Below are 12,311 nucleotides of genomic sequence, written 5' to 3' on the forward strand. Positions count from 1 at the left end.
CCTTCAAAACTGCTTTCAAAAGCTATGTTTTCCCACGACTGCATTAAGAATGTTGTCGGCTACAACGACTGGGCGTGCATACCTTCCCTCCCTGTGCTACAACGACTGGGCGTGCATACCTTCTCTCCCTGTGCTACCACGACTGGGCGTGCATACCTTCTCTCCCTGTGCTACAACGACTGGGCGTGCATACCTTCTCTCCCTGTGCTACAACGACTGGGCGTGCATACCTTCTCTCCCTGTGCTACAACGACTGTGCGTGCATACTTCTCTCCCTGTGCTACAACGACTGGGCGTGCATACCTTCTCTCCCTGTGCTACAACGACTGGGCGTGCATACTTCTCTCCCTGTGCTACAACGACTGTGCGTGCATACTTCTCTCCCTGTGCTACAACGACTGTGCGTGCATACTTCGTTCCCTGTGCTACAACGACTGGCTCTCATTTGGATCATTGGTGTGACGTCTCGGATCTGTCGGGACCCGGCCCAGTTTAACCCCTGATGTGTCTTGACTGACCTGACTTGACTAGTGTCCATAGTAAGGAGTCCGTAGAGGAAGACGAAGAGACCCACCAGAGCTGCAGGGATCAGCATGCCAGTGTACCAGCCCAACCAGGCAAAGTACAGCCCAATCTTCTCCCCAAAGTAACGCCTGGAGAGGAAAGTCCAATGAACAAGATAGATTAGCAAAAGCTTGGTTGGGGTTGACCTTAAAATCCGACCCGGCTGTATTCGCCTGGCAGGAACAAGTTCTTTGTAACCAACCAGGCAAGGTACAGGCCGACCTTCTCCCTAAAGTAAAGCCCGTAGTCCCTGAAAAGTCCAATAGAGAGAATAGATTAGTAAAACTCCCGACATGCATTGATTAAATTGGAGCCATTCAGACCCAGCTGTATTTGCCTGAAAGGAAGCAACTCCGTTAATATAAATGAGTACAGGTATATTAAGCACACCTATCATGTTTCCAGGTAGATGGACGAATGAAAAAACAATAAAAAGTGAAGAAACGAGATCACAGACGTGATCTTTGATGCACAACTAACAATTTTACTGCATCTCATCACAACATTTTGCTTCATCAGGAGTCCAACAAACGTAATAGATTAGGAAAACCATCACAGGTAGCGAGCTTCATGGGGTTGAATTAAAAGTTGTTGTGTTTCACTTGTGTGTTTCATACAGAGGAACGAAGCCAAGTTGTGTTTCATACAGAGGAATGAAGCCAAGTTGTGTTTCATACAGAGGAACGAAGCCAAGTTGTGTTTCATACAGAGGAACAAAGCCAAGTTGTGTTTCATACAGAGGAACGAAGCCAAGTTGTGTTTCATACAGAGGAAAGAAGCCCAGTTGTGTTTCATACAGAGGAAAGAAGCCCAGGGCACAAGATATAGGCCCAGTGTCAAAAACCTCCCGACTGGGGTTTACTTTTAAAATGGGACATGTTCAGAGGAGAGAAATCCAATTGGACCGGCTCAGACCTAGCTATGGGTCAACTGGTACATTGGACAGGCTCAGACCTAGCTATGGGTCAACTGGTACATTGGACCGGCTCAGACCTAGCTATGGGTCAACTGGTACATTGGACCGGCTCAGACCTAGCTATGATCGGCTGTATTTACTTTAGATAGGACTCCTGAGAAGGGAACTTTGCTTGGGTTCCCCTGTGGAGGTTCTTTCTCACAAATTGCACACACACACACACACACACACACACACCACACACACACCACACACACACACCCACACACACACACACAAACACACACACCAAAATTGTTCTTTGGCTGTTCGCATAGGAGAACTCTTTTTGGTTACATGTAGAACCCTCTGTGGAAAGGGTTCTACCTGGAACCAAAATGGGTTCTTCAAATGGTTCTCCTATTGTGACAGCTGAAGAACCCTTTAAAATACTAGATAGCACCTTTTTTTCTCTAAGAGTGTACCACCACGCCACACACGCACACCACCACATACACACACACCTACCTGATAAGGTCGAGGGGTTGGTACTTGTACCACATGCCCCAGCGAGCCCACCTCTCGTACAGCAGGTGTCTGTGGTTCTGGGCACCGTGGGTATTAATAGGGTGTCGACTCCTATAGCCACCCTGGAACACAAGGACATAGAGAATGAACATAAGTGGAAGACAGGTGGTCACTGGTCTAGTCCCACCACTCTATCTACTTTTGGTATCCAGAGAATTAACGGGTGTATTCAGATGTAGGATTTTTATTTGAGCCAGTTTGCTACAGCAGGAATATAATCCCCCCAGCAACGGGATATGTGAATTATGTGGATTATAATTAAGCCTTTTTAAACCTCAAATACACTACAAGTTTACATTTCCTGCTGAGCAGGAAAGTTCTCCTGCAACAGGGTGATCAAATTAAGATCCTACATCTGTAGTGACAGACTAGTTCCATACTGTATGGGCTGTAGCCAACTATTTTGTATCCACCCTGAAACAGAGACACAGAACCTTATGTAACAGGTGGAGTTGGAGTTGATAAATCAAATCCTGCTGACTATGCCAAATACAACAGCCCCATACGGTTAGTAACACTCATGTACTGTATAGCAATCCTTATCTTTGTAATGTAATTGTTAAAACAATAACAGGGCCCGGTTTCCCGATAGCGATGGAATTTAGGCTTACGAGTATTTTAACGACGCAACGGCAGAAGATATAATGTGTTTCCAAAAACACCACACAGAGAGAATGTTCGCTAAGTGCAGCTTAGAATGTTGGCTAATAGAATGTTCGCTAAGTACAGTTTAGAATGTTGGCTAATAGAATGTTCGCTAAGTGCAGCTTAGAATGTTGGCTAATAGAATGTTCGCTAAGTGCAATTTAGAATGTTCACTAAATTGAGGAATTTGTCGAAAGAAAGGATTATGCAAATATTGAGGCGGCTTATTCTAATGCTTACCTTAAACTAATGCTCTAATTTAAGATTTAGCACATTGTTGATCACCGGTTAGGCTACATAACCTGAGACAAAAAAATTACAAGACAGTAGCCAAATAAAACTCAATTGAATGAATATGAAATTGTTTTCAATATCATTGAAATATATTAGGCGTATAGCCTATACTGTGGGTGAGGCTATTTATCTTGTAATGCAGTCGTCTCGGTTTTCATTTTAAGCATCTTTTTATCCTTCGCTTGTTTGTGATAATTGCAAAGGACATAGGCAACTCTGTATGTGTATTCAACCTCGTATCGGTCGGTCACAGAGAGACAGATAAACATTTTAGCGGAGATCTTCTGTGTATAAAATCACGGGTTAGGAGGGAAACAATTATTTTACCACACACTTAGCTGTTCTAAAAGTGGGCTGAGGCAGTCCGTAAATTAGGAGCATTTTCAAGCGCAATTTTAGTAATGAAGGTTTTGGGAAACAGCTCAGAGATTTAACAATGCTCCTACGAAGGTTCTAATTATGGACTTAAGATACTTTTGGGGAAACCGGGCCCTGGGCCCGTATCCACAACGCATCTCAGAAAAAGTAATAGGAATCCTGTTAAAACATGTTTTAAGGCAACAACAAAAATCCCAGCTCAGAGTAGATTTTAGGATGATGTTACGACACAGCCCAGACATAGTTTGAGCCATGAGTAAAATCAACTCATAAAAGTTAAATCTCAGCTGGTTATCACGACAGTTTGAGGTACCGCAAAGGAAAAATTGTAACGACGCTCATCGACATTGTTGCAAATGATGGGGAATAATAAATTGCGCTTCAGATAACCACAGTAAATGTGACTGTCAAATGTTGTAATGGTAAAAACATTTTAGCCTGACACGATCACTTTGCCTACACTTAATTCTTTGCTAACATGTTGGCGTTTGACCAAATTCTGATGGTTGTTAAAAGTAGTTTTTTATTAATTTTGTATTTTTAAAGCAGAAGATACTGTTGCATAAAACATTTGACATTCATTTCAAATCATATTTTTCTTTAGATTATTTAATTAACCTTCAAGTTATCCCTTTGGAGCGCAATAACACATTGTTAAAAAAATAATCTAAGTTAACATAGACACACGCCTTTAATTGATCCATTCATATGCAAGTCAGGCATATTTTTTAACAATGTGTTATTGCGCTCCAAACAGATAACTTGAAATAACATGTAGGTTAATTAAATAACCTAACAAAATATATATATATATATTTATTGGCCTAAGTATTTAGGTATATCATGTGAAATAAGGCCCTTGTGAAATCATTTTCTAGGTGAAGCTGGTTAAGAGAATTCTAAGAGTGTGCAAAGCTGTCATCACGGCAAAGGCTGGCTACTCAGAAGAATCTCAAATATAAAATATATGTTGATTTGTTTAACACTTTTTTGGTTACTACATGATTCCATATGTGTTATTTCATGGTTTTGATGTCTTCACTATTAGTCTACAATGTAGAAAATAGTAAAAAAAAATAAAGATAAACCCTTGAATGAGCAGGTGTTCTAAAACTTTTGACTGGCACTGTACATATTACATAAATGACCTCGACTAACCTGAACCCCCGCACATTGACCCGGTACCTCCTGTGTATAGCCTCGTTATTGTTATTTTATTGTTGCTCTTATTTTTTTTACTTTCGTTTATTTAGTAAATATTTTTTCGTAACTCTTATTTTTCTTAAAACTGATTGGTTGGTTACGGGGGTTAAGGGCTTGTCAAAGTAAACATTTCACCTGTTGTATTCGGCGCATGTGACAAATCAAAATTAGATTTTTAATATCATTATAACGATGTTCGTACCTCGTGTGGAGGAAATGCCGCCTCATATGTTCCATTGCCCAATAACCTGTTGATACCTACAATAGAAGAGAAAAAAACACTTAATATCGTCCTGCCAAAAAGAATCATAGTGGACCGGAAATATGTTATAATTCAAAACTCATACTCGTTTCCCTTCCCAAGACTCAAAATACATTGCTAGACCCCAATCATAATTTAGACAGAATCCTCAGTGGTGGCCTCTTGTCTAACGCTACCACAGTTCTAATAATGATTATTTCATTGCATTATATAAACAGATGTTGTGGCAGAACCTGAATTATTTAGGTAACATTGATAAATAAGATGTTTTATTAATTTTCATTAGCATGCTTATGTGGGTAAAAGTAACTTGGGCCCCAGAGAGGGGAGAGGTCAGGTTTGTCTTATCTGTGAATGTGTGTGTAACTATTCCTAAACCATGTGAAGGGATGGTGTGATTAATGGGGAACCAGTTAGGTGGCTCCACAATGTCTGTGTGCCAGTCACTCCTCTCCGTGAGCTTGTCCAGGAGGGATTGTATTTTTGATGGGAGTGTCTAGAATTGACAATTGATATATGCCATTGGATGAGGTAATGTTTGGGTCTTAAGTGGTACCAAGATAAGAACTTCGTTTTGGAGACCAAACTGAACGATAATTTATAGCCAATGCTGTCTGGCTATGTGTGTCTTTGCTATAAAGGATCTCAGTTGCCATTATGTAAGGACTCTCAGAGAATTCATTTATAGACACTGAATTGATCTGAGAGTCACAGGGCTATGGTGAAGCTCATATAATTAAAGATGGACTTTATGATAACTCTGACTTGTGTGTGGATTGCTCTCTCATGATTTGGTAATACAGGAAATTTCCACAACACAGAGAAGGTCAATGGTGAGCTAGTTATGTTCGATGGCATTAGCCCCGCCCCACAATCAAGGCAAAGCTACATATACTGCTACAGGTATTCAACAGTCAAAAGCTACATATACTGCTACAGGTATTCAACAGTCAAAAGCTACATATACTGCTACAGGTATTGTAAGGAAGTGCTATTTCTTATGCAGGTGACCAGCCTACTGCTATTACATTGCTATAACTGAGACAACGTATTTTCACAGTAAAACATGTTAGGTCCCATACAGGATAGCTCCCACACCCACACACACAGCACACACACATTACACACACTAACTGCCGAGGACACACAGATAAGACATACACCCACACATTGGGAGGAAGAGACAGCCTTGACTTGCAGAAACCAGCGCACACACCTAATCTCCTTTTTAGCTGAACATTGTGTGACAAAGAACAAGACTCAGAGGGATGACGGACGGCCCAACAGGGCCAATCCAAGAAGACTACACCTCAGCCTGAACCAACCCGAAGACCCGATCTTCTAGAATCAACCTACTTTCTGTTCTGTATATGAGACATGTGCACTCTGTTATCTGCGCTTCTTTTCTGCTGGTTCCTTAAGAACCGAATGAAATGGCCCGTATACGTTGTACCAGATATCTTTACTCATAATTAAACTGTCACTTGTCATACAATAGACCACCTTGTCTGAATCGATCCTTGACCGGCTCACCCTCCTACATATCCCATTATTAACAGAAACTTGGTAGCAGAGGGATGGTTTACTAACGACCCAGTCCAGAGTGGTTGATGTGGGTGTGAGGGGGCGAGTTGGTGAAAGGACGGTTCCCGGAGGACAGGTGAAAACCATTCGGGGGTGGACAACAATTCTGCTCAACTCGGGAAACTGATCTCTGGTCGACCACAAAATAAGGTAAGCAAAACCTGTTTTATCAAACTTTGCATATTGTCGAATAGTCATACCAAATTACGATCAGTAGTACCGAGTGTGGGTAAGAATTTTTGTGTAAATTTTACGTAAATAATGGACTTGAAATTGACAGTGAAGTAAACATATGTGGTAATTAGAATATCCCGATAGTCCGGCATGAGAACGGTCCGGTGGCAGACACCGGTAAGGGATGAGTAGTAGTTAGAATATTCTGATAGTCCGGCATGAGAACGGTCCGGTGGCAGACACCGGTAAGGGATATTTAGTAGTAGACCTAATATTAATAGAATATTCTGATAGTCCGGCATGAGAACGGTCCGGTGGCAGACACCGGTAAGGGATGAGTAGTAGTTAGAATATTCTGATAGTCCGGCTGTGAACGGTCTGGTGGCAGACACCAGTAAGGAATAAATAATATAGTCTAGGATAGATTTTCACCGATAGTCCGGCTAGTGACCGGTCCAGCTGTGTCTGGTAAGGTGGTCTATTATTGAGTATTGATGTGACCAGGATTATATTCTATGTATAAGTGATATTCGTTCGGGCGTCTGAAAAAGGGCGTGATCAGTTTTATCATTAACATCTGAGTATGATTCGATCATTCATCTGCAAAAGATAAATCCAATTAGTGTTTTAGATAGAACCAATAGCCGGTAGTGTCCGGTGAGGTTAAAATCCAATAGCTGGTAGTGTCCGGTGAGGTGTCTACAATAGATTAATGTATGATTAAGATATGTTGGACTGAAAAGTCCGCTTTGTGTTGTGGCCAGAATGAATGTGATAAATGTACTAATGTGTGATGTCATAGAATAAGATGTTCTAATTGAACAATTGTGTTTAAAACTATGTCCATGTAATAATATTTGTGTGTTGACTATAGACTAAATGTAAACGGCGTTTCACAAGTCCCTGATATTATTACCATTATTTAAAATTATTGTGAGCAAAGTATTTCCTAAATTCAAAAAAAAAAAAAAAAAAAAATCTATTATCCAAATTGTTAAAACATAGTTTATGTTGATAATCATTTCCTGAATTGGTGGCTCGTGTTTAATCATTAAAACATTATTGTTTAAAATTCTGGATATATGACGGAGAGGCTCTGAGTTAAGACAGAGTACGAGTAATAGTGTCTCCTAAGAATACATCACTGGCACGAGCCAGTGACGGGCTAAGTATATCCAAAGAGTGTACAAAATATTTCTAAAAAAAAACACGTCAAATCAGCACCTAAGACAGGTGGAGGAGAGGTTTGGCATTACACACAAGTTTGGCTCTGTGTATAGGCCGCAATCGCAGGGCCTTGTGGAACGCTGTAATCAAAATCTGAAAGCTAAGATAGCTAAAGTGTGTGCAGGGACACATCTTTCACCCCATGAAATAATGACAGGTAGAGTAATGCCAGGGCCACCAAGAGAGGGAGGTCATATGCCCCCTCTTGATGTGCACCAAATAGGGATGTCTGACTATGTGAAGAAATTGACGGAATTGTCTGCAGCTCTCTCCAAACAGATACACCGTGTCGCAGAGAGGGAGCTGACTGACGTCCCGGAACAACCAAGGGTAAAAGTTGGGGACTGGGTAAGGATCAAGGTCCACAAGAGAAAGTGGGCTGATCCCAGGTGGACTGGACCGTACGAAGTGAAGGAGGTTACTTCACACTCAGTCCAGGTCAAAGGTAAATTAGGCGCACCTTGGCACCACCTGACACATTGTACACCAGCCCCAACCCCTGCCAGAACTCTGGCTGAAGTAAGAAGTGATTTACTCACATCCAATTCGAATTCAAATTCTGACATCCCTCCCGTCTGATCATGTGGAGGAGACTCCCATCCTCAGATGATAGGGACACTAGAGTAGCACCATGGGCTAGAAGGGCTAGGAGACCATGGGAAAGACTGGGTTGTTCTGGCCCATTGTTTGTCCTAATTATAGTCAATGTTGTTTTGACATTGGGAGTAATGATATGGGCAGCCCAGCGTATAATCACTGACCAGGAACAGACTACCCAGCTAAACATCACCAATGCTTCAATATTCTCGGATACGCATGTTCTGTCTAAACGTCAAGTTCAGAATAATGACTTTGAGTGTACTGCAGAATTGATTAGGTCAGCTACTCTGTGTATCCCGCCTAACGCTACTACCACTGTTATACTTACCTGGGGTGTTATTGGAAGCCCAGGTGGCGGTTATGGTACTCATGCAATCAGTTGGTCTAGATCAGTGTGGTACATGACAGAAGGGGGGTATAATAAATGGACGTGGAAGAATTTAGTGGCAGAGACTGGTCCTGACTGGTCTAGCTGGACAGTGCATCAGATGGCACTCCTGTGGCGGAGCAGGTTGACGTTAACTAAAGTTACAACTGGTTTGAAATTGGTAATCAAACACAGGGAAGGTGGTATGACTTATGACCTCCATTGTAACTTTCCTTTGTGGTCTGATCAGCCTCATTGGAAAGCCATTTGGATGGAGAATCTAGGGTAATTTGTAATACTGATATTAAGGTAATTTAATACAAAAATGCAGTGAAATTTACATTATAGTGTCAATATATTTTCTCTGATGAACGTGGTGTGAAAATTTAGCTAGGATAAGTTTTATTTATGGTAGACTCATGTTAAGTATTTGGGACATATTTTGAGCCAACAGGGCAGGGAAGAAATTGAGATATTTGTGTTTGGTTTTAACACCTGTGTATAGGGGGTGCCATTTGAATATTTAATTTGTGGTCATGGGTAACACGGTTTGTTTTTATTTTTTATTTTTAAGGTAAATTAATTATAGTGGGGTTTAATTAACCTATATAAGGACTTTAGAAAGTGCCACCATAGACATGTTTTTCTAAAAAAAAAAAAAAATCCATGAGTTTAGATAAAGCCAAACAGTGAGACATTTAGTTCAAATTTGGAAACATGAGAAAACGAGCTACAGACAGATAAGGGGAAAAGGCAGACAGAAGAGCCCTCCCCTGCACTGCAGAGACCTTGAAGGTTGGAGAGCAGAGAGGAGAAGTTTGAAAAGGGAGCCAGGACGAGCAAAGATAACAGAATGTGTAGATAACAGTTACTGAGTGGAGACAAAAGGGATAATTGGACATGTGGAAAATGAAAGGGGCGCTCCTACATGATAATGTCAGAACAGAAGGATAATATACTAATCTTACCTAAGTCATTATTTAGAGTAGGTAAGGTTGTTACCTGGGCAGAGCCAGGTATCAAAAGGGGGATGGGTAAATTGTGGTCTAGGATAGGATGGGGCCTATTGGATAAGAAACTAAATATATAATCAGATAAAACATATGAGAAACTGTTTGTTAACCAAGCCTGTATGTCCAGGATTTTATGCATTACAGGTGAACTACAGGTGAAGTCACTCAATCCAGTCCCAGAGGCTTGTTGGGGGGACCATACAAGGACTCCTGGTGACAGCTAGCTGAAAGAGCTACCCGGATTCATATCGCACGGGGGAGGGTAGGACACATGACACTGTCGAACAATAAACAGTGTTCGAGAGGAGAACTGGAATTAACAGAATTCCGGGGGCCATCTCTCGAATGAAGTAACCCTCCCTGTCCTGTCACCCCTGTTTTTGTTCATAGAAGTGAAGATGTGTCTGGCTCTTGCTAGTGATGTGTTCTCTGGGAGAGGGTGGGGCTTTACAGGAGTGTCAGTGTACCTGTGTAATGGGGGAGGGTGTCCATATGGGGATTACATGATAACCAACTTGGGACAATTCTAGGATTGGAGAAGAGGGTATTATTATAGCATAGGGGATCCCACAAAGGTGGATAGGTTTTCCATCATATGGGGAAAACCTGGGAGCACTGTTGAACTTTGTAAAGGTGATGAAATCCTACTAACCATCAAAACTATTAAGCTCTCTGATGCAGGCACTTACACCCTCGGACTACAAAGGACCGGGGCAGACACGATGGGTGTGTTTTCTATTAGGGAGCTGCCAAAACCAGAGGTCCCAGACGAACCAGGGCCAGACACACTCCTCTACCACCCCTGGACCGAACCTGCCACCTACCACCACTGTGTTAAAAAATCCCATTCAGGTAATTAATGTTAGAGACTACACAGCTATTGATCAATTAGGCACTGAGACTGGTTTTGATGGTAGGGACAATTTGTGGCTGTCTTATATGAGGTACACAGCTAAAACCATGAGAAGAAAGGACTGCACTATTTGTAGTCATGCTAGACTTGTTCTGGCTACACACCCATTTGCTATAGGAGAAGGAGAAGGAGAAGGGTGGTTGTGTATTCTGAGAGGTTTTTACCAGGTTCAGCCCAATTCAACCCTCTGTTCCTCTTTGAGCCTTGTGTTTCCTACAGTACCTCCTCATCGGGCCCCTTGGGGTGTTAAGGCATATGGGGGCAATTACAGTTGCATCACGGGTACAGGTAGTGGCATGGACTATGGGAGATTGCCTGAAGCTGATTGCAGCAGTAACATAACCATTTATGCCACTTGGCCAGTTACAGGCCTAAACCAAACTAGTGGTCTGGCTGATGTGTGGTGAATATGTGGACCCAAAAGAGTACTGAGACCCATTCTTAGAGGAGACTGGCAAGGTACGTGTGCTCTGACCAGTTTGATAATTCCACTGACCATTGTTGATGTTACTTCTGAACAGCTGTTGGGTTCTGTATCCAGGGGACCTGAAAACATTCCATCCCATGGGAGACATATATGTAGTGCTCCATGGACAGAGGATGTAGTTGACATACACACTAACCTGTTGGGAGTGCCAGTGGGGGTTCCTCATGAGTTTCAGGCCTTGGGTAGGAATGATGGACTCTGGCACTTACTACCTATTATAGGTCCAGCCATAGTGGATGCTAGACGGACTGCATGGATCAGTTATATCTACTATAATCAACAGCGTTTTGTGAATTACCCCCGTGATGCACTCACTGGTCTGTCTGAACAGCTTGAGGCCACATCTAGGGTTGCCAGACAGTCTGCAAGATGTTCGGTGAACAATGTTGCACGTATATTCCTAATAACACCACTCCAGATGGTGGTATAGCTAAGGCCTTTAATGGGCTTGGTGCACTATCTGCTGAGATGAGGACCATGGCGGGGGTGGAGGAGTCTGGACTGTTCTTTTGGTTGGGAGCCTGGTTTGGTAAGTACACTGGTATGGTGGTTACTGGATTTCTGACCCTAATTCTTGTATTTTTATTATTGATGTGTTGTGCTGCTTGCATCATACCGTGTTTTAAGAAGTCTGTTACAGATGTGACTCTAACATGTTTAATCCCATTAATGACTACGGATAACCCCAGTTGTAATTGCTCTGCCTGGGATGCTGTCTATCCCATGACTAAATCTACTGCTAGGAAACCATTGTTTTCCAACAAGGTTGCCAGGGCACATTTCACCTGTGTCAAAATGACGGGAGGCGGTACTAATGTGGGACAGGTTCCTGGGAATTGGTGTCTGGATACAATCAACATTGTTGGGAGTTTCAGTCCAATATCCAGAGCAGATGTGAGGTGGTGGTGTGGCAACACTGTCCTGTTTGATAAATTACCCTCCAATACTACTGGAAGCTGTGCACTTGTTACTCTCCTTTTGCCTGTTTCTATCTACCCTACAGAGGCTGGAGACCTCATCCTTAGGGTCCAGAGGGTGAACCCTGAATATTGGAGGGGACGTTCCAGGCGTGCCACCACCCCATCTAGTGGTGATCCGACGTACATAGACGCCATTG

At 42.3% G+C, this 12,311-nt stretch overlaps 1 protein-coding gene across 1 annotated transcript in view; it reads right to left on the reverse strand.

Annotated features, from left to right (window-relative positions):
- The window catches only part of LOC139376505 (anoctamin-3-like), a 79,500-nt gene that overhangs the window by 43,709 nt on the left and 23,480 nt on the right, over nucleotides 1-12,311 (reverse strand). Inside the window, exons 10-12 of the mRNA XM_071119165.1 lie at nucleotides 4,770-4,825; nucleotides 1,988-2,109; nucleotides 519-653 (exon numbers count right to left, since the gene is read on the reverse strand). Coding sequence (XP_070975266.1) covers nucleotides 519-653; nucleotides 1,988-2,109; nucleotides 4,770-4,825 — 313 coding nt within the window. The remainder of the gene's footprint in view (nucleotides 1-518; nucleotides 654-1,987; nucleotides 2,110-4,769; nucleotides 4,826-12,311) is intronic.

This window comes from Oncorhynchus clarkii, chromosome 2 (genome assembly GCF_045791955.1).
Source record: "Oncorhynchus clarkii lewisi isolate Uvic-CL-2024 chromosome 2, UVic_Ocla_1.0, whole genome shotgun sequence".
In the NCBI taxonomy this organism is placed as follows: domain Eukaryota; kingdom Metazoa; phylum Chordata; class Actinopteri; order Salmoniformes; family Salmonidae; genus Oncorhynchus; species Oncorhynchus clarkii.